The sequence below is a fragment of the Neovison vison genome, chromosome 13, assembly GCF_020171115.1.
Source record: "Neovison vison isolate M4711 chromosome 13, ASM_NN_V1, whole genome shotgun sequence".
NCBI classification, from domain to species: domain Eukaryota; kingdom Metazoa; phylum Chordata; class Mammalia; order Carnivora; family Mustelidae; genus Neogale; species Neogale vison.
In genome coordinates, this window is record NC_058103.1 from 148,533,010 (window position 1) to 148,559,210 (window position 26,201).

General features: G+C 54.0%; 1 protein-coding gene, 1 long non-coding RNA gene and 1 other non-coding gene across 4 annotated transcripts in view; 2 read left to right on the plus strand and 1 right to left on the minus strand.

Annotated features, from left to right (window-relative positions):
- The first annotated feature begins 841 nt into the window (after positions 1 to 841).
- On the plus strand, positions 842 to 6,759 carry LOC122894387. The gene is made up of 4 exons (XR_006381786.1): positions 842 to 1,505; positions 1,781 to 1,950; positions 4,278 to 4,416; positions 6,390 to 6,759. It is a non-coding gene; the product is annotated as an uncharacterized LOC122894387 (long non-coding RNA).
- LOC122894737 lies at positions 5,443 to 5,569 on the plus strand. The gene has a single exon (XR_006381809.1).
- Positions 6,760 to 6,811: 52 nt separating the features above from the next.
- FSD2 (fibronectin type III and SPRY domain containing 2) overlaps positions 6,812 to 26,201 on the minus strand; it is a 44,592-nt gene continuing 25,202 nt past the window's right edge. For both annotated transcript variants that reach the window (XM_044232124.1, XM_044232125.1), the window contains 9 exons: positions 25,060 to 25,082; positions 23,990 to 24,111; positions 21,760 to 21,915; positions 19,922 to 20,056; positions 19,038 to 19,188; positions 16,739 to 16,872; positions 14,728 to 14,860; positions 10,839 to 11,015; positions 6,812 to 8,895 (listed from right to left, as the gene is read on the minus strand). In XM_044232124.1, coding sequence (XP_044088059.1) covers positions 8,643 to 8,895; positions 10,839 to 11,015; positions 14,728 to 14,860; positions 16,739 to 16,872; positions 19,038 to 19,188; positions 19,922 to 20,056; positions 21,760 to 21,915; positions 23,990 to 24,111; positions 25,060 to 25,082 — 1,284 coding nt within the window. In that variant the 3' untranslated portion in view covers positions 6,812 to 8,642. The remainder of the gene's footprint in view (positions 8,896 to 10,838; positions 11,016 to 14,727; positions 14,861 to 16,738; positions 16,873 to 19,037; positions 19,189 to 19,921; positions 20,057 to 21,759; positions 21,916 to 23,989; positions 24,112 to 25,059; positions 25,083 to 26,201) is intronic.

The following is a 26,201-nucleotide window of genomic DNA, read 5'->3' on the forward strand; positions in this document are numbered from 1 at the left end:
AGCTTCAGACGGAAGCATGATCCTGCTGACATCTTCATGCTGGACGTCTTGGTTCCAGAACTGTAAGAGAATAAACGCGTTGTCTTAAGCCACCCAGTTTGTGATGCTTCGTTACGACAGCCCTCGGAAACTAAAACAAGGGCAATTTTGATCTGTAATTTGTCTTCCTAACCGCAACAGCGCTATGTCCCTAGTCCAGTTGACAGCTACGGAGGTACTCATGCTCTCTCGTGCGTGGGCAACAGTAGTCGGCAGGAATTACCGAAGCTTAGGAACCCCTGCTCCGAGACGACGCACAGCTAATGCTCAGTAAGCGTAACCATTATGACTGCAGGGTACGCGGCTACGCAGATAAACGGAACGCAGAAGCTGAGTCAAATACGCGGCAGCCGGCGAGGGAAGGGCCTCGATCCCCCGAAGGAAGCTCAGGGAGGAAGGAGCGAGTTCTTGGGGAAACCGGAGTCTCCAAGCCGCTTTCCCAGCCCCCGCTGAACTGCTCTGCCCTCTCCCCACTCCCCACCCGGGACCCAGCAACCGCGACCTCAGTCCAGGAGTCTCTTGGTCCACCGACCCCGCCACGGACTCGCATCTGCGGGCGCATCTGTGTCGCGTCAGCGCGTCCCGCGGTGTTGCGCTATTGCGCGGGGCGGGACTTCCTCCCCACGACCGGAAACCGGAAAGGGCTGCTTTCCACCGGAAGGAGGGAGGAGGCGTTGCCGCGATCAATGGGGAAGCGGGGGCGGGGGTCCGTCCGTGGCGTACGGTGAGGCTGCTCTCTGGCCACCAGCGGGGCGCGCGGTAACAGTGTCTTAGTAGGCAGGCTGGCTGGTGTGTCGGGTTAAGGGAGGTATGGCGGGGAACCGGCGCAGAGGTGAGCGGTCGGCGTATCTGCCGCGGGGTCCGCGTCTCCGCTGAGCTGGGTCCCGTTCCGAGCTCGCGCTCAGCTTTCTCGACGTCGTCTAAAAAAACCCAGCAGGGTGGTTCGCGGAGCTGCGGTGGGGATGTGTGTGGGAGGGAGAGAGACACGCCCGGAGTAAGGCTGAAGGAAAGATCATGCAGTAGGTGATTTCCACATCCGTGGTGGCCCGTGTCGCTTAAGGGGTGTGACGCGAGGGCCTGTACGGAAGCAGACGGTGTGAATCGGGGACTCCCGCTTGAGGCAGCGGCACCTGTTGCATGAATTTGAAGACGGAAACGCACGGCAGGTCCTTTTAAAGCTTCCTAAATCCGCCGGGAACGTCGTTTGGTGTCGGAGGAGGAACAGCCGTCTGGGTCGTCGCCCTTGGTTCAGTTTAAGTCGAAGCATAGTGAGAGGGGGCGGGCGGAAAGTCCCCGAGCTCGTCAGTGACAGAGCCACGACCAGGAGCGAGATTTCTTCGTCTCCAGGCCATCATGTTGTCCTCCACATCGGAACGGCTTTTTTGGATCGCTAAGCCGTCTTTTTAAGGGAGTGAAGACGGGGATTGACCTTTCTGTGCAGAATGAATCCAAGAAAGGCAAAGTCGGTATGTTTCAGGAGTTAGAACTGTGTCATTTGTTTACCTTTGTTGGGGGTGTGTGTGTCTAGATTTATTTATTTTAGAGGGTGTAGAGGGGGAGAGCAGACTCCCTGCGGAGCCCCATGAGGGGCTCGATCTCCTGACCCTGAGATCATGACCTGAGCTGAAATCAAGAGTGGGAGGCTCAGCCGACTCAGCCACCCAGGCGCAGCCATTTGTTAACATCACAGATGCTGTGTAGCAGGAGAGGAGTCCGTTGAGCCCCTTCTGTCGTTTTCTAGAGGCCTGAGTTTCACGGATGCGAGTTCCCCCTGCCAGACTGCCAGCTAACTACTTACGGTCCGAGCTCTCGCTGTGAGGACTTGCTGTCACAGCCCGTGGAAATGCTTACCTCGGAAGCCGTCTGAATCAGACCAGCCACCGTGAGCCTGTAAGCTCACCCCAAGTCCAGGTGAGACGCTGTCGGGTGCCCTGCAGTCAGGCCTCAGCTGTCCTAGGTAACACTACATTTGGTACTCGTGCTCTTTAACCGTATTGGGCATTGCCCCGTCATCTCTCTCGTATTTTGAAATGGAAATGAAGAAACTGTGTACGCCTCAGAGTTCTACAGAACAGCTTGTACATTAGCAAGTACTGAAAAGCATGGGTGTACTCTTACTACCGAGGAACTCGCTCAACTAGACCATCGTGGGGAAGCCATGGACGCTCTGTATTAAGAACTTTTAGGGACGCCTGGGTGGCGCAGTTGGTTGGACGACTGCCTTCGGCTCAGGGCGTGATCCTAGAGTCCCGGGATCGAGTCCCACATCAGGCTCCCAGCTCAATGGGGAGTCTGCTTCGCTCTCTGACCTTCTCCTCGCTCCTGCTCTCTCTCACACTCTCTCTCAAATAAATAAATAAAATCTTTAAAAAAAAAAAAAAAAAGAACTTTTAAACTTTTTGGCCTCAGGATCCTCCTTTAAAATTACTGAGGATTCCAAAGAGATTTTGTTTATGTGGGACGTACACACACACACACACACACGATTATTTTTAGTATTAGAAGTTAAAACTGAGAAACGTTTTTATCACCAGAACATTCAAGCATATACTGTTGTCCGTGATGAATGTCCTCACATAGTGTAGCATCTGGTCAAACTCTGCTCTGTCTGCTCATGGATCAGAGTGAAAAGAGCAAATACTGTCTCAGTGTTAATGATGAAAGTAGTTTCGAGTTGACTGAGCCTCTGAAAGGGTCTCGGGCCTCCATGAGAGCCAGGCCCTGAGAACAAGTGCTCTGCGTAAATGTTCCCAAGAAACTTGGGATGATGTAGACATGGTTGCTGTTGCAAGTGATGGTGACGTGGGCAGAAATATTACCTTAAAAATGCAGTAAGGAGCAGTCTTTTATTTCCAGGGCACGTATAATTCCAGGCACAAGGAACACATCTTCCATTTTGTTTTCCTTTCCTCCTGTTGGTTTGCGTAGTGCTGCAGACAGCGCTTCAGACTACTGGAGCGGGCTGAGGAGAGAAGACCACCCCTTCGCTGGGTTTAGACATGGACAGTCCGTAGGTGGTTTCTATTCCACTCACTCTCCCGGCTGTTCAGCTCTTACCTTCTCCTCCAGTGACCGCAGCATGTTAAAGTCTGCACGCATCTCCCTTCTCTCACTTCCAGAACTTGAGACTTTTCGGTGGATTAGTAACTGCACAGAAATGTACCCACTGCTGAGTTCATAATGATTACCTGAGTAGGTAATCGGTGTTTAAAATGCCTTTGACTTTACAGAAATCCTTGGTAGAGTTATATGCAGTTATTTTGGGGAGATTGGCTTGACATTCTTTCAAGGGCTGGGAATATAGTTTTCTGATTTAAAGATTTTTACTTATTTATTTCTGGAAAGAGAGAGAGAGCGCACAGAGGGAGAGGGAGCAGCAGATTCCCCACTGAGCAGGGAGCCTGACACGGGGCTTGATCTCACAACCCAGAAATCATGACTTGAGCCTAAGGCAGACCCTCAACCGACTGGGCCACCCACGTGTCCCCAGAGTTTTCCTATTTAAAATAATGAAACCTAGGATCCGAAAATATCAGCAACTTTTTAGGAAAGGATGAGATTTCAAGAATAAGAGGTGCCTCCATATATTTGGATTTTCACCCTGTGTTTGATAAATGAGTTTGGCTACAATTTTGGGCGGGAGGGGTGAGGAAATCTCTCCCATAAAATGATTTTTAAAAGACACTTGACCTTTGAGAAGTTATCACCTGCGGTCTTTATACATCCCTGGGGTTGTCGTTAACCTTACAGCATGTCCTTTTTCTGTGAAAGTCTTAGATTCTAGGACCGGCAGAGAGCCGTGGTACGGGGTGCTGTGCAATCGATCAGGGATCGATCAGGCTCTGTCAGGGCCTTCACTTCTGCTCATCAGCCTCCAGACATAAAAACCGAATTGATGTTTCAGAGCATTTAAAATATGGGCTCCCTAAGAATAGTCAAAACTGCAATAAATATTAAGTGTGAGCGTTAGTGATGTCTTGTGGTGATGGGAAGAAAGCATTCTAAACCTCTTCCTCACGCGTCAGATCTTGTCAACCCCCTCCTCATCCTCCCAGGTCAGAAGTGGCTGTTACTAGTGGGATTCTGTGGTGGATCCTTAGGTATGTGGGGACTGCAGAAAGGCTGAGAATATTTTTTATCTCCCTCTCCTCACCCAGCACATAATTTAAAAGTGCTTTGCTTTCTGATGAAGAGATTTAATTTGGGAGACAGTTTGATGTCTCTTAACCTCTTTCCAGGTAAATGAGCTCTGCAGACCTCATCGCGTCCGTGTTCTGATGGTTTGGAGGGGAGGGGCTACAGTTCCTGCCTCTGGTTTGCGTGCAGCCGAGTGGAGCCGACACAGGTTGCGGGTTGCAATATGCCACTCAAAAAGAGGTGAGTGTGTGGCACTGAACTCAGCCTGGGAGAGGGAGGAATTAGGAGGAAATGCTTCCGGGAAGTGACCTTTGAGCTACGTAGGGATTAGATGGGACAAGAACAGGTCGGTCCATTCCAGGTGCCTAGGCATCTGTGGCTTATCAAGTATCTTCTGCCTTTCTTCAGAGGTTTGGCCTTGCTTCCTTCTCTCTCCGTTTCCACCTTCATCAGGTGGGTGTTTGGGGTATAAAAGAAATCAGAGGGTAGGAAGCTTTCTGAGTGGCAGAACGAGATGACAGGTTGACCATGAAGCAGTGTATGTACTCAGGAAATCCATCTCTAAAAAAACAAAGTTCCTTCTTAAAATGCATAACTGGGAGACCTAGGTTTTGTTGATCGAGTGCTTTCCTAGCAAGTGGATTATATTCCTGACTCAGACCCGTCTTTTGGAATTTAAGGGCATCTCTTAAGCCCACATCTAGACCTAGGAATGAGCATGAGGGAGACCGCAAAAGGAGAATCCAAGTTCATAATACAAAAGCCTTTTTATGGGCTCTGCGTGCATGGCTGCCTGTTGTCTGAGCTGCGCACTGTGTAGCTCAATTGTCACAATTCAGATCAACGACAGTTTGAGTCCGCCAGGATTTGAGTAGACAGAGCAGAGAACCTGATAGTGTTAAAGTCTGGGAAGATGAAGAAAAAGCAATCAATCGGTGAATGGGCTCGATTGTTTCCTGGGGTTGGAGCAGCAGAAAACAAGCAGGGCGGCAGCACCTGTGCGGGAGCTACTCGGACGTCATTCCTGCCTCCGGGCTTCGTGCCCAGCTCATCGTCACGTGCCTTCTAGGAGACTTGCTCCCTGGCTGGAGTCTTCTTCCCAAACCACCGGTTCTCATCTTGAATTTAGATTCCTTAACTGTGGATGCAGTGAAGAAAAATCTCTGAAAACTTGAAAAGTCATCAGTTACCTAAAAGTGATCGATGACCATTCCTGTCGTTCTGGACACACTAGAGGACCGTGCTTTAACAGCTGGACTTGGTCTTCTGGAGACTAAGAAAACAGAGTCCTTGAAGTCAAGCCGACTCTGCTGTTAGCCTCCTAAAGGAAAAGGTAGATAGAACAGGTCTTGTTTGCAAAATAAATCCAAGACCTACTTATCTACCAACAGCAACTACACACTTCGAGTCGTCTTACTGTAAAATAGGAGCAGTAAATTACTAGATTAGAAAGGGTGGGAGAAGGTGGATCCACGGAAACTCGCACAGTGCGAACTGATAGGAACGGGGCTGGAAATTGGAGAAGTTGCTCGGGAAAGTGGAAGGAGGACCTCTCCCGTGGTGCAGCCTTTTCTGGGAGCTGAGCCTCCTTGTACGGAGACCAGCGAGTCTGCGTGGCGGAGTGCTGTGTCAGAGGGACTCGCGCTGTGGGCCGCGGCCAGCGTGTGAGCCGCGGGAGCTTCTGCTTCTGACAAATACTGGAGGGTGGGAAGTGGTGCAGAAAAGGCCTCGATGTCCATGTAATCACTCTGCTTGATACTGATCACCAAGCACGTGCTTCTGAAATATCTTATTGAGTGGGTATAAGTGATTGCATATCATTGTCTGAACCAGCAGGAAATCAGTTATTAAATATACACGTTTCCAAATAAAAGGCAATTTAATTTTATCAGCAACCAGTGTCATTTTATATCCCAAGTCTCTCACCAGCTTTCTAGTCCTATCTCAGGTGCCTTCAAATCAGACTATCCTGAATTACTAAACCCATGTTAGTGACACTAAGATTCTGTGTTTGTTTTTTTTTTTACACATTCTCACTCCCCTTTGTTGAGGGAAGCCAAAGCTTCTGTTAATAATTTGCTCAAGGGTTATATAGTGAGACAGGTGAACGTAGGGAAAGAACATACTGACATGTTTTGTTTTAACTGCAGTCAGGGATCGTGGCCTCGACTGTCTGATGTTCTAAAAATCCTTTTTGTTTTCTTTTTTAACAGATTTATCAGCGGGGTTGCAGGTGAACATGGCCTTGAGGTAAATCCTGCCCCTTATTAAAATTTAGTTTCAGCAGATTATTCGTGATATTTTAGGAACTGGAATATTTTACAGATAAAAAAAAGTTTTGTTTGGTTCTTTTCTAGACTTAATTTTTTCTTCTTGCAGAAGAAACACGTTTAAACCAAAGTTTTTTACACTGAGTAATTATGATGCTTTAAGTTGTTCATATGCCTTGTGTAAATTAAGTGAATTTTAAATGTCAGTGCTCAGTGCCAATTTTAGTTGTTTTTTCCTTGATCAAATAAAAATTTCACTCAGACCTTATATAGGTGTCAAGTTTTTATCATTTATACATGTCCGTATTACACGGGAAACATTTCATAAAGCCTGCTAGAATCCGGAGTTCAGACTTGCCTTATCTGCGATGTCCTACTTCCTGCTGCAGTTTCTGCCTCTGGAGCTGAGAACAGGGTTGGATGCACGCGTGTGTCTGTGACCTGAACCGTCTGTGCTCACGCGGGCCGTACCTTCCTGATTTCAGGCCAGTGATGCAGCGTGGCAGGCAGGTGTGTGTGCGCGTGTGTGCGCGTGTGCGTGTGTGTGTGCGACTAAGGAGCTGGGATATCGTCAAGGTGGGTTGTGAAGTCAGGGATCTGAGCTGCTGCTCACATCACAGGCCGAGCTGGAGACAGGAGGGGTGTTCACTGTCGGACTTCGAGTGTGCTAGGAAACAGAAGATTCTAGAGCCATGGCGTTTGCAGTTCACAGAAAGCCCGGAGTGATGAGGTGATGTCTGCTTCGAGAGGCCTCCACAGGGCAGGACACAGAACGGTCTGCGAATTCCTCACAGACGAGTCACTCGCTCTGCGACGGGGAGGTGCTGTGTGCAGAGTCTGAGAGACGGCCGCCCTCTGGGGCTGCAGAACTGGGGATGCAGCCAGCGGGGCCGGGTCCCGCGGTCGCAGGATGGCACGAGAGCAGCCGGGCCGGAAGTCCCAGAGCTGCCGGCGGGAGGCCACCCGCCAGAGCTGTCTCGGGTCTCGGTGGGCTGCTGTCTCCAGAAGCTGCCGCGCGTTCGCTCTGCGCCCTACACTGTCGTGCCCTCTCACGGTCGCTGGGAATCTTCCTGTCCTATGAAACAAGTACTAGTTTTTCTCTGTTTAAAGGGAAACAGGAGCGCTTCAAGATAGTGGGACTTTTCTAGGGTTGAAGGCAAAGCAGCTACAGACTAGCGATCCAGTGTGGGTCTTCTGATTTCGAACCTGGTTCTCGTTATGGGATGGTCTCTCTATGGGACGGCTCCTAGGATCAGCTGCCACTCACGTCTGTGTGTTCCTTGTTCCTTCCCCGGCCCGTCGTCGATGCAGCGAAAGTGCATCCATGTGGTGGTACGGAGTAGTCCGTGTCCCCTTCTTGCCATCAAGCTGCAGGGGCCCTTCTGTGCCTTCCTACCGCCTCCCCTCCGTGGTGTCTCCCGGCCGCGCGTCCTGTGCTGGTTTTGAGGGGGCCCCACCGTCCCTCAGCCGAAGAGCAGGGAGAGCGCACCCACGGGCGGTGGCTGGATGGAGAGGACACGGACTCATCCCAGAGGCGGTGGGAACCTGTTCATCACGGGGTAGGCCTCAGGGACTGGACGATGAACAAGACAGACCCCGACCCGCCTTCACGGAATCGGGCACGGCAGAGGGCACTGCAAAGCCTGAGCGGGGGGGTTCGGTGAAGGACAGGGACGGCGTCACTGCGCAGCGGGAGACCCTCATCACAGCGCCGACAGTGCTGGGAACACAGGAGAGGGGAAGGCGCATGGCTTCCCCGCTTTTCTTTGTGGACGGCCCCTCGTCTTTGCAGGTCTGTTCCCGGCCGTGGTGACACAGCACCGGTGTCACACGCCTCCCTCCCATTCTCTCGCCCTCAGCCTGAGCTCTGTAGGCCTTGGAGATTCAGACACTTTGCCTATAAAAAAATAGACCGCTACGGCCTGACCACTTGAAGGACCTCTGGGTTCACGCTGGCAGAGCCCTCACGTGACAGCCGGGCCTGGTGGGGACGCACCGAACATCACACGGGCGGCAGCGAGGGCCTGGAGCCCAGGTCCGCCGAGACGAGCGTCAGCACACCCGTCTGCCAGAGGAGAGCGGGAGCCGACTGGGGCCGGGTGCGTGGTGCTTCAGTGCCCGGCCCACGGGCTGAGGGCTGAGCGGCTGGGAGGGGAGGGACCACAACAGCGACAGGAAGCCGGGCATCAGGACGGTCTAATAGAAAGTGACGTGCGTGGGCATTGCGATGCCATTACGTATCCTCAGACGGCCAGGCTTTTCCAGAGAAAAACAGGGATGCACAAATCCATGGAGCTGACAGCTGAACGTGTAAAGGTGCTGAGAAATGTCCACATTGAAAAAGGACAATTTTGAGTTTTCATAGTCCAACAGAACGCCGATCTTCCTTGGGGACACTGTTATTCTTATACCTGGAGTCGTCTTGTTGTGCAGGAACTCATACTCGTGCCTGAACATTTAAGTGTTGATATAACAGAGCTTCAGAAATTCTGTGGAGGGCTTACTTACACAGCATTTCATATTAATTTTATTCACATACTCCTGTGATTGTTTTATTTTTTATTAACTGATTACCCAAATAGGCCATTTCCAAAATTATTTATCTCTTTTCTAAAATTCGCCCTGAGACATATTTTTAAACTCCATTTGTTTTTGAACAATCTCTTAACCTAAAAACCTTACATGTAGTAGCATACACTCCTATTGCATCAAAATTTGTGTAGAAATAGGTATTTTAAAAATTTGTGGATTTTAAGGATCGGATGTATAAAGCCTTCATAATGAAGACATTTGAAACAGGCAACCTCCTGATGCTTCCTGTAATAAAACGGGCCTTTTGGGAGAGTGCGCACAATACTCAGGCACAGTTCTCAAACCTTCAGCCTTAGCGCGGCCGCCCGGGGGCCGGTCACCGTTAGCGGCGACAGCAGCCATGCTCTGTGGCCCGTGTGCTTTGAAAATGGCTGGCACCGAGACCAGACGTGGGGACTTCATCCCCTGCTACCCACAGACGCCTGCAGAGCTCAGGGCCAGGTCCACAGCCCCGAGCGGACACTCAGAATAGTCTCGAGCGTGAGGGCAAGCCAGGCCATCTCGCCTCATCTTCCCCTCGACTCCTTTTCTTAGCTGAGCAGCCACCAGAAGCTTTCCCTCCCTCTAGCTTCCTTCCAGCACAGCAGAGGCAAGACTAAGGCAAGAGATACGAGTCAGCTAGGACACCCAATCCTCATCCTGCACTCGTAACTCCGTCTCTTCACGCACGTCCTTCCGAGGGGGGACCGCGGGCAACTGCTCTGGGCTCGGGGTTGGCTTCTGGCCTGTCTTTCCATGCCGTCTCATGTTCCATCCTCTTCTGTGTTCTGTCCTGCCGCCAACCCCCCTCCCCACTATACACAGTGTCTTTCTCTGCTCTTCATTCCTACCTTTCTAGGAGAGGACACTTTGATTTTTAGTCTTACTTGAGGCAGAATCCAAAGAAACCCTGTGGCTCGGTGCCTCGTACGTCTCGTATTCCTCGAACTGGGCCTGAGGTTTAGTGGGGTCAGCTCTAGTCCGGCCATCCTACAGGGGAAGCTGGGCTTCCCACAAATGCGCGGGCATGACAGACAGTGTTTGACCGTGATGGAAGCTCACAGGCAGAGAACACCAGCTCAGACGTTAATAGGATTCAGCAAGCCAGTAAGGGTCAGAGGCCCCACAAAGAGGTGCTGGGAAAATGGTGGGAAGTTTTACAGTTTTTGAGGCAAAGGGAGGTTGCAACAGTGGCTTTCTAAGTCTGACAATGTCCACTGGCCAGGGGGCCTCCTGGGATATCCCCAGCTTTCTAGAACTAGTCCATGCCTATAGGACAGAGTGCTTTGCAGGAGAAGCAAACCAGGATGAGCCCTAACTATTAAGTGTCTGCCCACTGAAAGAGAATTGAGGCTTCAAATCAAACATGTATGCATTTAATAACATGACTTGAACAGGGAAAACGAGTCGCTTAGTGGTGAAGAATGCTGTCTTTGGAGCCGGATGGCCGGGATTGGATTCCAAGCTCTGAAAACCCATGTTGGAAGGATTATCGAACCGCTGGGAGGCCTAGCTTTCTTGTTTTTAAAATGGGATAATAGATTTGAGAAGGAAATAGGATAAAATATCTAAGAGTGTGGAACAGTGCTTGGCACAGAACAAGCTCTCTGCAAATTTTAGCTATTTTTATCTGAAAGAAAAGCACCCAAAGCTGCTCCTTCTCTTCTCATCTGGACTTAAGGGAAAAGGACTAGAAAAGGCCCCTGAAATGCCCTAAAACATCCTCTGAAACACACTGTAGGCCTTCATTATTACTACTAAGACCTCGGATCTGTTCTTGCAAAGCGAATGTTAACACTGGCTTTCCAGATGTTACTTTACCTCGATGATGCAAATCTGTGCCTCATGCACCAAGACAGGCGGTTTGCTCCCAGGTCCTCCTCTTTAGGGACATCGTCAAAGGCCACGCCCACTGTGTAGTCGGCCCGCTCATCCACCTCCACCTCCCAGTAGTGGCGCCCTCGGACTGGAATTAGATTCCCCATGATGGCAACACACCTGGGTTTAGAAAGGAGCACGTGTGATTTGGGGCAGCCCAGCCTGGCCATGCTGGGCAGTGATGCCAGCTGTTGGGGCCGGTCAGCAGGTGGTCTGCACACGTGGAGGGCGGTGTTCTGAACGCCTCCCGTGGGAAGCGGCAGCCCACAGGCAGAAGATGGGGACTCGTGTCCCAAGAAGAGTGAAGAGCAGATGATCAGAATCCACCTCCAAGACACCCCCAGGAACAATTACACTTAAAAAGGTCAGAGTTACGTTTTGTTTTACAACAAGGCAGCATTCTCCAGAGAAAGGTTCTTGTTGGAGATCTGGCCACATGAGTATCTCTAAAACGAAATTCAAGGTGGCTCCCCAAATCCCTAGGCAGATTTGTTCAGCTGTCGTTAACGCATGATTTCTACTCTCAAACCTCAAGTTAATTAATTAATTAATTAACCTATGGAAAGGCAGATGACCACCTGCAGGGGCTCATTTGGCTGTGTCTGGAGTCGTGGAAGCTTGACGGCCCTAAATTCTCCCGCAAACGGACCCTGAGAGCTTGTTTGGACGTTCTGGCAGGGGAGCACAGCTACTCCTATACCCTTGACCGAAGAACGGTCCTCCTCTACCCGGGAAGGTCGTCCTCTTGGACCCCGCACGCAGCTTTGGGAGGGAGACGCGTGGAGCAGCAGGGGTGGGAGGGGAGCCCCGACCAGCCAGCTGGATCAGCCGCATCGACCCTGGTGATCCACGGGGTGACGGCTGTCACGGCCAGATCGCCCTCACATCCTCAAACCCCCAGTCCTGAAGGCCACATGAAGCTCTGGGAAGGGCACTGCATATGAACTCAATCCTTCTCTGATAAATGAAGCCGTCTCTACTCCAAGCTCCAGATCCACACCTCCAGCCTCCTGCGGTCTCATTCAGAACGTCCCCGGCAGAACTCGGACCTTCCTACCCCTCCCGCCGGCCAGGCTGTGGGTTTTGCTTGGGGTGGGGTGGGGTGGGGTAGGTACCCCTCATGTCTTCTCCCTTCTGGGAAACAGACTCACCGTCTACCTAGTAACCTAAGGCAGCAAACTAAGACAGAAAAATTATGCCGTGGCTACAAGCTCAGCTTCTAGTTGAACTCTGACACCAACCCTTCCTTACCAGCAGTGTGCACTGGGCAAATTCCCTTACTTCTCTGTGCCTCGTTTTCTCATCTATCGAACTGGACCGATAACGGTTTGGAGCTCACAGGCTGTTGTGATGCTTCAGTGAGACCATCCGCGTAAAGCACTTGGAACGTGTCCAGCACCTGTCAGCAATCCATAGATTACAGCCCCTGACCCATCCCTCCCCTGCCCGCCCCTAAGCCAGCCGGCCACTCTCCTTGCCAGTGGTGTTTCGGGCCAAGGATCTGCTGCGTCCATCTCCTCATTCGCCCTCCAACTGCTGATTATGTCAGGGCCTCCGCGGCCTCCTCTCTGGTCTCCTTGTCCCCCCCACCCCCAGGCCTCTCCCCCACTTCCCCAGCTCACACTGTGATCCTTTTGAAATACGAATCTGATCCTGTCCCTTCCCCTACTTTAATTCTCCGTGACCAGAAGGGTACGGTCCAAACCTGTTTTGCGCTAGAACGCGTCCATCTTTCCCGCCTCTTCTCATCCTCCCCTTATGGACTCTGCACCCGTGACGTGCCCAACCGCTCGTCCTTCTCCGAACAAACGGCCTGGCCTCTCTGCTTCTGCTGTGTAAGGTTCTGAATCTCCCTTGTTGGCCCGCAGGACTCCCGTTCATCCTTCCAGCCCTTCCCGCTGCAGGAAGCCTTCCTCCTTGGGGCTCCCACAGTGCCTTGCCTATACTCCCATCTTATCTCTCATAGGTGTGCCCCTGACACCTGCATCTCAGGTGGGCAGGGACAGCGCTTTCATCTCTACCCTAAGCACCCAGCACGGTGTTTCAGAGGGCACCAGAAAGACCGGTAACAAGATACTACACTGGGACTAACTCAGCTTGGCTGAACCTCAAAAGGCCGCGAACAGAACCCCAGATGGGGAGCTCTCCCATATTTCCAGGGGAGGCGCTAGACCACCGGCACAGGCCCCAGTGGCCAAAACCCCCAGTGGCCAAAACCCGTTTTGCAGCTTTCGGTGCAACATCCTAGGGCTGGAGCGGGGGATGCTTGAGGCTCTGTCTGCCTGGGGAGCTTTCCTGGGGTTCACACGCCAGGGGAGGGAGCAGAGGCGTGGTCAGAGGCGGGTGTTTTCAGGGGACTGGGTGTGGATGAAAGCTACTACAGGAAAGCTGTCCCCGTGTTGTTCTTGAGAGCATCCTGTCCCAGAGAGGGGCCACCACGGGAGGCCACGACCCGGTAGCTGTCCGACAGAGGGACACGCATCACCCTGGTACCAGCCAGGTACCGAAAGGGTGGAAAACAGGACAACAGGCCCCAAATGGCTCAGCCCCCGTCCTGCTGAGCCCCCCTCACTGCTGAGTGAGGTGACATGCCTGAGAGACCTTGCTGTCCCCCGAAAGAATTTAACCCGCCTGCACCGCCGGCTGCTCTGCCCACTGAAACGTCCTTGTTCCTGCTCACTCGGCCCACGGAAGTCTTTCATCCTGCACAGCTCCTCGGCGCTCCTTTCTGCCCGCGGGACTAGACACTGCCCAGTTCAGACAGCCGGGAGTAAAGCCAGTAAGATCTTCAAAATCTGCTTCGTTGAATTTTTTTTTAAAAAAACACAGGTAAGACCTTTATCTCTTCCTACCCTGCCTGCCACCTGACCTTGGGCTGAATGGGCAGAGGCAGGTGGGTAAAGTCACTTTCCACCGTACCTTGTGCACACCAACACACGCATACACACTAACACACTAGCACACACAACAGATAGGCCAGCAGGGAGCCGGCATCAGGGGAAGAGCCAGCCCCGGCAGAGTCGGGGCCCCGGGCACGGAGGCTGCATACCATATGCAGCAGTGGCCACTGGGGCCCCCGTAGGAGAGCCCCTTTTCCTTCTTGGAAGATCCTCCCGACTCTAAATCCAACCCACCACGACCTCATCTCTTCCTGATGGCCGGGAAGCTGAGAGCCATGTTTCACGTGAATTCCTGGAAACGGAATTTGCTCTTGAACGTGACCTGTGTTCTTTCTCTCCCACTGCTTTGACTTTCCTGTTTCAGTAGTGTGTATTTGCCCTGAGTTCAAGTGTCCTCTAAGTATGTGGAAAGAAGTAAGACATAAAGAAAGGGTTTCAACAGGTCTGGAAACACTACAGAGCTAGACAGATGGCGCCCGTCTTTGGGGGACCGGCCCCCGCTCCCAGGTCAGGCACTCGCAGAATCCCCGGCTTCCCCACCGCCCCTGGTTCAGCCTCCATCGTGGGTCTCCATCAGGAGTTTTAAAACAATGTGTCGCGATATAGGAGAGGGACCGCGGGGCCCAGCCCTGGGACCTATGTCCTCGTTTCTGCTCTCCCGTCACCTGCCAGTGTGACCCTCGGCTGGCTTCGTGGTCGGACTCCTCCCGCCCAGGACCCAACCTCTGCGGCCATGTGTGTCTTCCGCCCACGCCAGCCGGACCCTTTCCCTCCCCTCCAGGCTCCCCTCCCCACCAGACCCCTCGGCCCTCATGTATCTCAGGGACTGCTTCCCCTCGAGACAGCGCCTGTCAGCACCCACTCGCACCTGAACAATAGCAAGTATGAGGGAGGTTCACAGAACGTTCCAGTGAGCGGCTGATGAGAAGTACCTGCTAAACCGGGTGTTGCCAGGCAGCGGCTCCTTCGGGGGGGCTTCCCTTTCGCTTCGCACCACCGTAAACCCGTCGTCAGCCACGGTCAGCCAGGGATGGCAGGTGTGCTGGTTCAGGGGAAAGCGGCTGCCTGCGAAGGTACCAAGAGCCCGTCACCGCTGCCACCTCCTCTTGTAGCCCGAGCCTCGCGGGGTGCCCCCTCCTGTTACCCCGCACCGGGCTCCCTGTGCCCAGCCCCCATAGCGGTTTGCAAGTCTTTGCTGCTTCAGGCCTCACCAATAACCCTTAGAAACTGGTGCTGTGGGGCGCCTGGGTGGCTCAGTGGGTTAAAGCCTCTGCCTTCAGCTCAGGTCATGAGCTCAGGGTCCTGGGATAGAGCCCCGCATGGGGGGAGGTCTTTGCTCTGTGGGGAGCCTGCTTCCCTCTCTCTCTCTGCCTGTCTCTCTGCCTACTTGTGATCTCTGCCTGTCAAATAAATAAATAAAATCTTTAAAAAAAAAAAAAAGAAAGAAAGAAACTGGTGCTATTATTCTCCCTTGTAGAGGAGAATGCTGAGGCGCAGGTGGTTAAAAAGATCAACCGGCAAAGGACAGATCTCCAGTTCGAAACCCCGTGCCCCTCCGATTCCAGAGGCTTGGCTCTGAACCAGGAGGCGGCAAACACCGTGTGCGGGTGGGAACCTCTTCCCGCCGGCCGGGGAAACAGGAACCAGGGAGATGGTTACTGACGTGTCTGACACAGGGAAGTGAATTCAACATTCCGACTGGGGCTGTCGGGGAGAGGGAAGGAGATGACAGCCCTCCCCAAATCATGGTTAAAACAAAAATCTCATCACAAAGTGGTATGAATAGATTTAAGAACAAATTATTTAGTAAAAAAAAGGCATCGTTTGAGAGCACTGTAACTCACTGTCCACTCCCGTGTCTTAGCCAAGTTCTGTTCTTCTCCCCGAGTTCCTGTCAAGTCACTTCTCTTCATCTCAAACCTGGGTTCAGGCGTTACCATCTCAGCCCAGCGTAACCGACTGAGCCGCCCAGAGGCCTCATTCATAAATACACTCGTAAAAACTGTACGAACAAACTAATTCAGAGATGACCGAATGATCGGGGGCTCGCTGTCCCTTTTGCTCTGTTCCCTTTCACTGAAATAGCCAGACTTTGACATTTCAAAAACACCGGGTCGGCACAGCAAAGGAGGACCAGCCAGGTTAAGGCAGGCCCAGGGCTACCGAAGAGAAAAACCTGAGTCCTAATCCCAGCACGAGCCTGCACCAGCTCTGGGGCCTTCGGTGGCCCCTCGGCTGGTTTTTCTCCAACCATGTGGAAGCAACACAGGGAATTAATCACACAGCTCTCCTCCTGGCGCTGGAAAGGGGACAGAATGACACAACGTCCCTCTGGGAACAGCCCCAGTCAGAGCCTGGGCTCGGGCGCCCTGCTTCTCCTGGGAAGGCAGAGTTAGGGAGGGCTGCGAGCGATGTCTCTGCTCGCTCGACATCTGGCCTTGTAGGACAGGAGGGTGGCAAGTGCACAGGGCAAGGGGCTGGGCCTGGGGGCGTGGCACCCCCTGCGGCCAGACAGAGCCTAGGGAGAGGCTGAGCGGCCATGGCCAGGCTGGGCCCGTGGGTGGCTGGGAGACTCTTGGGAGACAGCAGAACGGGAGACCGGCCACGGCCTACAGCTCCTGCAGGGAATAATGATGCCCTTCCAAGGGCGGCGCGTGGCCTATGTGAGCAATGAGGTGTCTGGCCACCGCAGTGCAGGGCGACAAGCCTCTAGCCCACCTGAGGGTATGGAGAAAACGCCTGAGCCGTCCCGTTTGCTCTGCCACCAGACTGCTCTGTGACTGGGGCCTCCAGTCCCCGGTCTATAAAACGGGACCCCAGGGCCTTGATGTCCCCAGCCCCTTCCTGGCCTGGCTTGCCGTATTTTCCAGTGAAGTCACGCAGCTCTGCTCTGCCACGCGTGGCTCCCTTAAGTCCCTGAGGGCACGTGGCCTGGGCGCGTACCTGTGGTGTGGACTGTCACGGGGTCACTCCTGGCACTGGGGCCCCCCATGTTGAGGGCTCGCACGGACATCGTGTAGCTCTGCCTGGGCTGCAGCTGCACCAGGGACTCGCAGGCTGGGATGCCCACCACCGACCTGGGCGGAGAGGCAGAGCCACGGTTACCGCGCGGTGGGGCCAGCCCCAGGCCTCCGCTCGGAAGCTGGGAATTTAAACCCAGCCTCGCGCCCCTGTCCTCCGACCACCAGCAGCGCAGCCAAGAGCGTGTCCTCCCCACAGTCCACTTTCCTCGCTCCCTGTGACTCCCGGCGTGTGCGGCCCTCTTCCCTCCAGGTTCCGCACCGCGGGGGCCCGGGCACCTAGCCCCACGCCTGGCGTCTAATGTCAGTGGAGGCAGGCGTGAGGTGGGATGCCATGGGTCCCCTGCTGTCTGCCGGGTCCCAGAAGGCCTCCGTCTGTGTTGGTGACAAACAGAAGCCCCCAGCCAATTTATTTAAATTCTACCAGACACGAATATGAGCCCATAACAGCCGCTGTCTAGTCCTGTGACTGCTAACCCCGCTTCAGTCCAGGGGAAAAGAGAAACCTTCGGGGTGATGCCCATTTCCCAATACGACACCCTCACCCCACCGGGCCTGGCTGTCCAGTCATGGAAGGCTGCGGCCCCGGGCCAGTGAGGCACCTTCCCACTTCGTTCAATAACATGGACCAATTGGGGCACCTGGATGGCTCAGTGGGTTAAAGCCTCTGTCTTCGGCTCAGGTCATGATCTCAGGGTCCTGGGATCAAGCCCCACATCGGGCTCTCTGCTCGGCGGGGAGCCTGCTTCCCCCACCCTCTCTGCCTGCCTCTCTGCCTACTTGTGATCTCTCTCTCTCTGTCAAATAAATAAATAAAATCTTAAAAACCAAACAAAAAAACCTTAAACCAAGCACCTTAGCTTCCGGGTGCCGTAGATGGCGGCTCTGGGGAAAACTCACATATTCCCTGGCCTCACAGAGCTCACAGTCGGGCTGGGCGGAGGCAGTCCTCAGGCCCCCACTGGAGGCAATGGAAGGCAGTAACCATGACGTGGCGACGGCGTACGACGGGGTGCCTGATGCCGCAGAGGGACACCCGAGTGAGCTCCAAAGAATGGCTTGGAAGTCACTGGATGACACGGGGACGGGAGTCTCCACAGAAGAGCCACGGGGCAGGACGGAGCCCAGAAGCAGGAGAGCTGAAACACGACCAGGCGGCTGGAGCCACACAGGGAAGAGAAGCTGGTGTGGGATGAGCTCGCAAGAAAGGGCTCGTCTGTGAGGCAATGCTGTCAATGCTGTCTTTTCTTCAGGATGACTGGTCTGTACTGGGAGAGCGGGGACTACCCCACATCCCCCAGATCACTGACCCCCCTCGTCTGGGCTGGTGCAAGGTGCCAGGGGCTCCTAACGTGTCAGCACAAACTGCAAAGGAAATCAGGATCATTCTGGTGGCCAGAGCCACAGGCTGCGCACTCTTGGGGTCTGCAGGCCCCTGGGGCAGCTGACCCAGCCCTCACCCACCTGTGAGCACCTTCAGCTCTGGGGACCTGGGGTGGCCGTGAGCCTCCCACAGCCTCCCATGACGGGCACAGAGGTCTCTGTGCAACTCTAACTTCTATTGTTTTGGCTCAAGATGCCCTCCTGCCCCTTAAATTCCAGGTGGGGGGGGCTTTACATTCCCCCAGCATCTCATGAATTTGTTAGTTTTCTTGTTTTCTCTTTGCTCCCCCGGATGGTCAGCGCCGCAGGGCAGGGATTTGTCTGTCTCGTCTCCCAGAGCCCAGGCACCGGACCCGGCACCACCGAGGCCCACAGCGCGTGCTGAGTGAGTGGAAGGTAAAGCGTCACTGGGCTGAGAAAGCCAACCCGAGGTTTACAGCATTTATTTACGTGTCATGCACCTTCAATAGTACCATTCCAGCAACTTCTTTTTATTTTTGTTTGTTTTTATGATTTTACCTATTTGAGAGAGAAAGAGCATGAGCAGGGGTGGGAGGGGCAAGGCAGAAGCAGGCTCCCCGCTGAGCACGGAGCCCGATGTGGGGCTCGATCCCAGGAGCCCGGGATCATGACCTGAGCCGAAGACAGAGGCTTAACCGACTGAGCCACCCGGGCATCCCTATGTTCCAGCAACTTCTCATGAAAATGAAGCAGCCCCAGATTGAGGTTCCCCTGTGTCCCAAACTGACCTTCCCTCCAACCCCATGCACTTCCTGGGCTATGTCACCGTGTCAGGCATCAAGGACTCTTGTGCCCAGCAAAGGCCCCCCGGGACTCACTCGGTTACACCCGAGGCTTCGGGTGTTTCCACCTGCGTCAGCTCCACTGTGTACGAGTCCACAGGATTCAGGTTTCCAGAGTCCCAGCAGATGAGTGCGGCCTCTTCGCAGCTCTGTATCTCTTTGCTTTTTATGATGGGAGGGGAAGGCGCTGGGTGCGGGACAAAGGGAGAGAGGAACAGCCGTTCTGCTCACACGCAGCCAGCGGGCCCAGAGCCTGGCCAGACAGCATGAGCACGGTCCTGGCACAAAGAGATTTCCCCAGCCTCCCGCCTCCCGAGCCCCCTACCCCCTGATGCCCACCTCCCCACTGAATTCATGTGTTGAAACCTATTCCCCAGAGTGATGGTCTGTGGGGTCCCTGGAAGATGGGGGGGAGGACATCTCTTATAAAAGAGAACCCGAAGAGCTCCGTGGCCCCTTCCTGCTGTGTGAGGACACAGCTGGAACGGAGCCCGCCGTCCCTGAACCTGGAAGGCTTCTCGGCAGACACTGAATATGCTGGCTCCGTGATCCCAGACCCTCCAGCCTCTGCAACCCTGAGCAGTAATGTCTGTCGTGTATGAGCCCCTTGGTCCATGCTGCTCTGCTGTGGCCACCCAGACGGACCGAGATGCGGGGCATCCCTTTCCCACATTCCAGGAGCAGAAGGAGATTGGAAGGTTCTATGCCACTGTGATTGCTTTTTGATATTTTGAGAGCAACTCTAAGCAAATGTCCCTTCCACACTAGGAATAGAGATTTCATGTATTCAGTGAAAGAAAAACACACAGGTATTCCTGCCCTGCCAAACGAAGTCAAGGGTCCTGCCACAGCTAGAAAGCCGGGACTCCTGCGTCCCCTGGGGTCAAGGTCCTGCTCCAGGCACAAGTGGGCCCCATTACCTGTCATGTACACTGCACGCTCACTAGTGGGGCTGGAGCCGGCCTTGTTCTGAGCTGTGACCCAAAATTCATACTGGGTGTTTGGCACAAGATTTGTCACTGAGCAGTACGTTTCCTTGACAGTCATTGTAAACACTGAAAAGAAAAAAAAGAAGAATTCAACTCTAAAATTGGCCAGGTAGCTCCAAGTTAGTTGTGCTGAATCTCCCTATAGTAGATTACAGAATTGGCCCCAAATTCCCCCCATCCCTGTATGTGCACTCTTCCGCAGTGTGGTTCGGTTTCCCCTGCCAGCCCTAAACAGGCTCAGCCACGGGACTGGCTGCGGCCAACGGGACAGCAGCAAGCAGGATGCTGGGAGAGAGACTCGGGAAATGCCAGAGCACGGGGGCTTGTCCTCTTGCTGCTGGGAACACGTCCGTTTCCACGTGAGCAAGCCCGAGCCAGCCTCCTGCACTATGAGACTGGGTACCACCCAAGTCACCCCATCCATCCCAGCCGCGTCCCCAGATGTGTAAGGGCACCATCCCAGACCATCTGGCCCTACCCGAGCTGGCCCAGACCAGAAGAATATCCAGCCAACTCACAGAATTACAAGAAATAATAAATGTTTGTTATTTTAACAAACAGGCTGCATATATATGCATGGAGTAGGGTGGGATAGGGTATTGTTATGCAGCGAAAGCTAACTGATACACCTCCGATCCTCCCGGACTGGGAAGGCCGTGATAACGCATGACACCACCACACCCTGAAGGTTGCGGGAGGGGTGGGGGTGGGGGGATAGGGTAGCCGGGTGATGGGCACTGAGGGCACACATGATCAAACCTGAACTCTGCCTCTGGAACTAATACACTCTACGTTAATTTATATTAACAAATAATACATATAATACACTCTATGAATTTAAATTAAAAAAAAATTCCCCTTCCTTCCTGGTCCCTGGGCAGAAAAACCATCCTTGCTTTCAGCACCTACAACTCTCTACCTGCCTGGCCTGGTACAGAACTCTGTGCGGGAAGCCTGCACACAATGTGTCCCCACAGACAGCTCATTTCTCCTGGGGTCTCAGTCTCCACATCCATAAACTGGAAATCCCCAAGGCTCTCTCCCCCAACCCCGCTCTGCCTCCATGCACACAGGATAGGCCCTTCCACGCTAGCCGTGGTCCCCCGATTCCCCCAAGGGCTCAGCTGGGGCTCCTCTAATGTCTGAACCTCTCTTCTCAACAGGTAAATGGCTTATCTGTTACGTGGGGCAGGGGCGGCAGATACCCCAGGCTTAGCCCCACACCAGCCAGCTGCATTTCCCTGGGAAGAGGCTGGGCTGCCCACGTGGAGGCGAGCGTCTGTTCCCAGGAGACTGCTCGGTCTGAGCACCAGTGGCCCCCCTCACCACTCACACGGGTCTGGGGGCTACCCTTCTGGTCTCTACCAACACAGGGCTGCTCTGAGAAGAGCCGGCCTCCCCTCCCCTCACGTGCTCACATGGGGCCCATCAGAACCGCGACAGCCCAGCTGGGCCTCCTCCAGGCAGGGCGTCCCCATCTTCCTGCACACAGTGCGGCCCGGGCGTCATCCCGGGACAGCTCCGGCCCGGCAGCTCTATCCACACTCCAGATCCCCTAGCCTGGCCTTGTGACTTGCCCCAGCCAACCTGCCTCTCTGGCCCTGTCTGCCATGCTCCCCCGCCTGCATCCCGTTCTCTAGGTTGCCCCTAGATCACGACAGCCCCCAGGAGCTGGATGCGTAGACCGCTCCCACCTCTACCCTCTGACTGCTCGGAAGGCAGGGCCCGGCCTCTGAGCGCCCTCAGCCGTTGCAGAGCACGGGCCTCACCTGCTTGGTCCTTCCCGGGTGCGCTGTCCCGCACTGGCCGGTAGGACAGCTGATAGCTCTCCACAGTGTCGTCAGAGTATAAGCTCCAGCACACTCGGACGGAGGACCCCGTGGCAGAGTTGGGGGCCTGTGGGTTTATCACTGGAGCAGAAGGAGCTAGACAAGGACAAGGGAGAAAAACACACAAGTGAGGAGCCTTACGCAGAGGTGGGAGGGGAACGGCCCCTGCCAAGGGACTGCTGGTCCCCGGACTGATCTTCAGGCTTTGGAAGTGGACACAGCAGCCCAGACTGGACAAGGTCGGGAAGGCCGAACGTCCCAACCTTGAACTTGCGAGCAACAACCAGCATGTCCATTCCTACTCTGACAAAGCCACACAAGCGTGGGGCGGAGGGGCCTGTGACAGGGACTCAGGCTGGTGTGTGGTTTGCCAGACCTGCCTAGGCACGGGTCCTTGACCCCTTCCACGCCATCCAAAGAAGCAAGACAGCCAGGACCACAGGGGTGTGGCCGCAGCCCGAAGTGAGTCACGGAAGGAGAGAATCCCTTCAACAGGGAAGCTCTGCTTTCTCTGGGGGTGGGTCCCGCAGCCACATATTTGTTACAGCGAGAGAGGACTACGCTGGGTGCCGCTGCGCTTTGGAGAACCATCGTCTTTAGTCTACTGAGTCAATTTGTTCTTTCTCTGTAGGTTAGTACTTCTGCCTCCCTACTTCCCAGACTCACACACCACTAGGAAACACTCCTGGTTTTTCCCCCATCGCTCTTCTCCCATGGCAGCACCTCCCTCCAACTCTGACCCAGGCTTGGTAGAACAACATTCACTTCCGATGGTGACATCGCTCTGTCCAGGTAAGAGCACAACCAAACTCCAAGGAATTTACCTAGCCACAGCTCAGCCTTTCCTCTCTGCTCAGGGCCTGGAAGATCCTAGCAGCTATGACAAAGGAGGGAGGAAGAGAAAGAACCCGTATCCCCAACTGACAAAGTCCAGGACGGACAGCAGGGTCCTTCTATATCCTGCCAGCAACAGCCCCACGGCAAGTAGAGCAGAACCTGCAGTGAGAGGAGAGATGGCCCGGGGTTGGGAACCACTCAGGAGACTGCAGATGTGGGCAGGAGGGGGACGGTCTGCACAGGACCTGGACTTAGGGGGCGAGGGGTCCATGTGTCTCAAGCACTGACTGGGGTGATTGTGCCTTTCCTTCCAGATGCTGGGGCCCGATGATTTGGGCAGCACCATCCCTAGAAGGGATCATCCAATGGACATCACAGCTCGGTGAAATCACCCCTTGAGCCATGAGTCTAAGGAAGGCCTCCAAGATTTATAATTAAGGATGTCCACTACAGTGTGGTTTGTAATGGGGAAAAACCTAGAAACATCCCAGCATCCAATCTAGTTGAGGACTCAGTAAACAAATGAAGGTAGATACCCATTAAAACAGTGTCATAGGGGAACTTATCGGTACAAGAAAATGTTAGTCATAATTGTTTTGATTAAAAAAAGCAGGTAACAAAAGAGAATAATTAACTTCTTATTTCAAAAAAATCTATGTAAAGGAAAAACCTCAAATGATACATACAACATTTTTATAGCATGGTTGAGTGTTGGGGAGAAAGAGAAGGCAAGCAGTCAAAACAAAAAAGCTAAATTACAATATTATTCTTAGAAATAAGTAATTACAACAATATTCTTAAGAGCAATCTGGTACCATGTGACGTGCCCTACACATATTACCTCGTGCAGCTGTCACCAAAGCCCCAGGAGGCATTATGAAGTCCATTTCCCAGACAAGGAAACCAAGACTCAGAGAAGGCAGGGAAGTTGCCCAGAGACACACAGCTAGGAAGTGGCAGGCCTGGGATTCTCACCCGCTCCATGGGATCCTAAAACTCATCTCCCAGCTACTGGGCTAGTTAAGTAAATAAAACCTGGGCTACTTACTTGGACTGACTCAAGCAGGCAGAGTCTGGGCAGACTACAGAGTAAAAGTATTCCAACGCTGCCTGGGGCCTATGTTAGCTCCCTGGAAAGTGAGGCAGGCTCTTACCCTAGGGGAGGGCAGCCTCTGCTCTCCCCCTTACACGCCAGGAAGACGTGAAATCAGAATAGAAGAATACTTGTTTCTAAACCTTGATCGTTTTTAGCCGTCAAAGGTCTAACTCAAAGCTCAGGGAGTGGAGCCCGCGGGAAGCGTGCACAGGGGAGCGCGCACAGGGGAGCACGTACCCGGGAGGGTGTGAAGGGAGCACATGAGCTGCTCCACGTCGGAGAAGTCCAGAGTCTGGTCTTCAAAGTCGGGCTGTGTAGTGATCTCCACGTCTGTGTCTGTATTCAGGAACTTCCCAAGTCTGTGGGAATGAACGAGAATGAAGGGGCACCCCCACTTAGGGAGTGTTGACTGCGCTGGGTCACCAGTGACACACGAGAAGGGCCTCTTTGCTGAATTCTTACATCTTTGTTTCAACATGCTGCCGACTGCCTTCTGCCATCTGCTTTGGCGACTGACCCACTGACCTGGGGGTCTCCAATGGGGCCTCCAGGAGGGATGGGTGGGACTGATGTGTGCATCTGAGGGGAGGCGGGGGGGGGGCACTCAGCTGCGGGGCACGTGCAGATGCTGACGTGGAAGCTTCCAGCCCTTCACGCCACCCCAGGGCCCGACATGTGCAGACTCTGGTCTTTCTTCTCCATGGGGCCAAGCCTGCTCAACCTGCTGTCCGTGGACGGGGGCCCTAAGCGGTCCTGCCTCCTGGAGATCATGGGGTTTGTGAGGGGCAAGGGCAGAATCTGAAACCAGGTCTGTCCTTTGCCAGAACCTCTTCTCTTAACCCTTACGTTAAGAGAAGCTTCGCAGTCCACGTTGCTGTACAGACGGTGTCTCCTTTAATTCCCCTAAAACTCTTCCTGCCTGCAGATAAGGAAGGCGGGTCCTAGGTTGGCTGGACTGGGGGGAGCAAGACAGAACACCTGTCTGACTCCACGATGTCACATTTCCTGCGGAGCGCAGCCTGGGTCCTGGCACAGCTGGGGGGTGCTGGGGACACTGGGCCCTGGTGAAAGGAGGGGCTCAGGGAGGAGACCCGACCACAGGCTTGCTGGCCGGGCCCGGGCATCCCACTCCCTTCCAGCCCTGGGGTCCTGAGAGTCACAGCTAGTGACTCTTCCCTCCAAAGCCACCGCTATCTGACCTTGGGGCAGAAACTGGGACCAAACGCCCAAGGGGAACTGAGTCTATCTGGGTAAGTAGAGGAGACAGGAACAGAACAAGAAAATACGTTTCAGAACAAAAGTATTACCTGTCAGCCATGGCCACAGCGTCCTAAAAAGGAGGAGGAAAAGGAGAAAATATCAAACTGATTTTGAAAAGAAATTTCTTTTTCGAACTATATAATGATATAAACACATTTTAAAACTTGGAAATGAGGAAAAAGAAAAGCAGCAGCTGTACCCCCCACTCCAAAGAGGCCACCCCGCTGAGGCCGTGCTCCGGCTCCGATGACCGGTGCTCCCGGGGAGGCTGCGTAAGCGCGGCACCCCCGCCCCGGCCCCCCAGCCCCCCTTATAGATGCTCCCTTCTGCTCCGCCAAGACGGACCAACAGTTCCCCGAAGGGGATCTCCACTGCTAATGCAGCCAGGCCTCTGCTAATGGCCAACTCGGCTGCTTCTGAGGTTTCAGCGTCACAGAGAGCAGTGAGAACCCTGTCGCACATGCCTCGTCCTGCATGTTTGGGATTGTGTCTCTGAGACGCAGCGACAATGTGGGACCAGTGGTTCGCAAGGTCTGCGTATCCCAGGCTCTCACGGAGCCTGCCAGCTTGCTTTCCAGCTTCGGTCGCAGGTCCCTTGCCCCAAGCAAGAGCACGAGCGCCAGCACCAGCAGGAAGGAAGTGCTGCTGGGCTTGGAGGGACCCCCACGAGGTCAGTGTGGAGGCGCATTTGGGAAGCTCGGGAGGCTAAAGGCCCCCCTCCCCGCCCCTCATCCCAGACACCAACTGCCCCAGATTCCTGTGGGGTCACGGGAAGAAAGGGGACATTAAAATGTCTGACCGACATTAAAATTTCCAGAGCCCGAGGGCATGGGGCCTTGAGGTCAGATTTAACTGGTTTCAAGGAAATAGAAAAGTTGATGTGTGTGTGTGTGTGTGTGTGTTTATAAAAATTTAAAATTGGCGCCCTTGTAACTGGAGAGCTGGAAGTGCCTTTTTAGCCTGGACAACCTCCTCCCCAGGGCTCCAACACCTGAGCTGACGAGAAAACTCTCCGAGGCTGACGTTGCCCAGCTCCCCGGCGAGGGGACGGGTCTCCAGGAGGGAGGAACTGAGGCTGGCAGAAGCCACAGCCACAGTGGAGGGAAGGGCTCTGCCAGTTCGTGTCTGCTCAGCCTCTCACCGCAAAGCTGTGCAGGGACGCGGGGGACCGCCCCGCCATCATGAACAT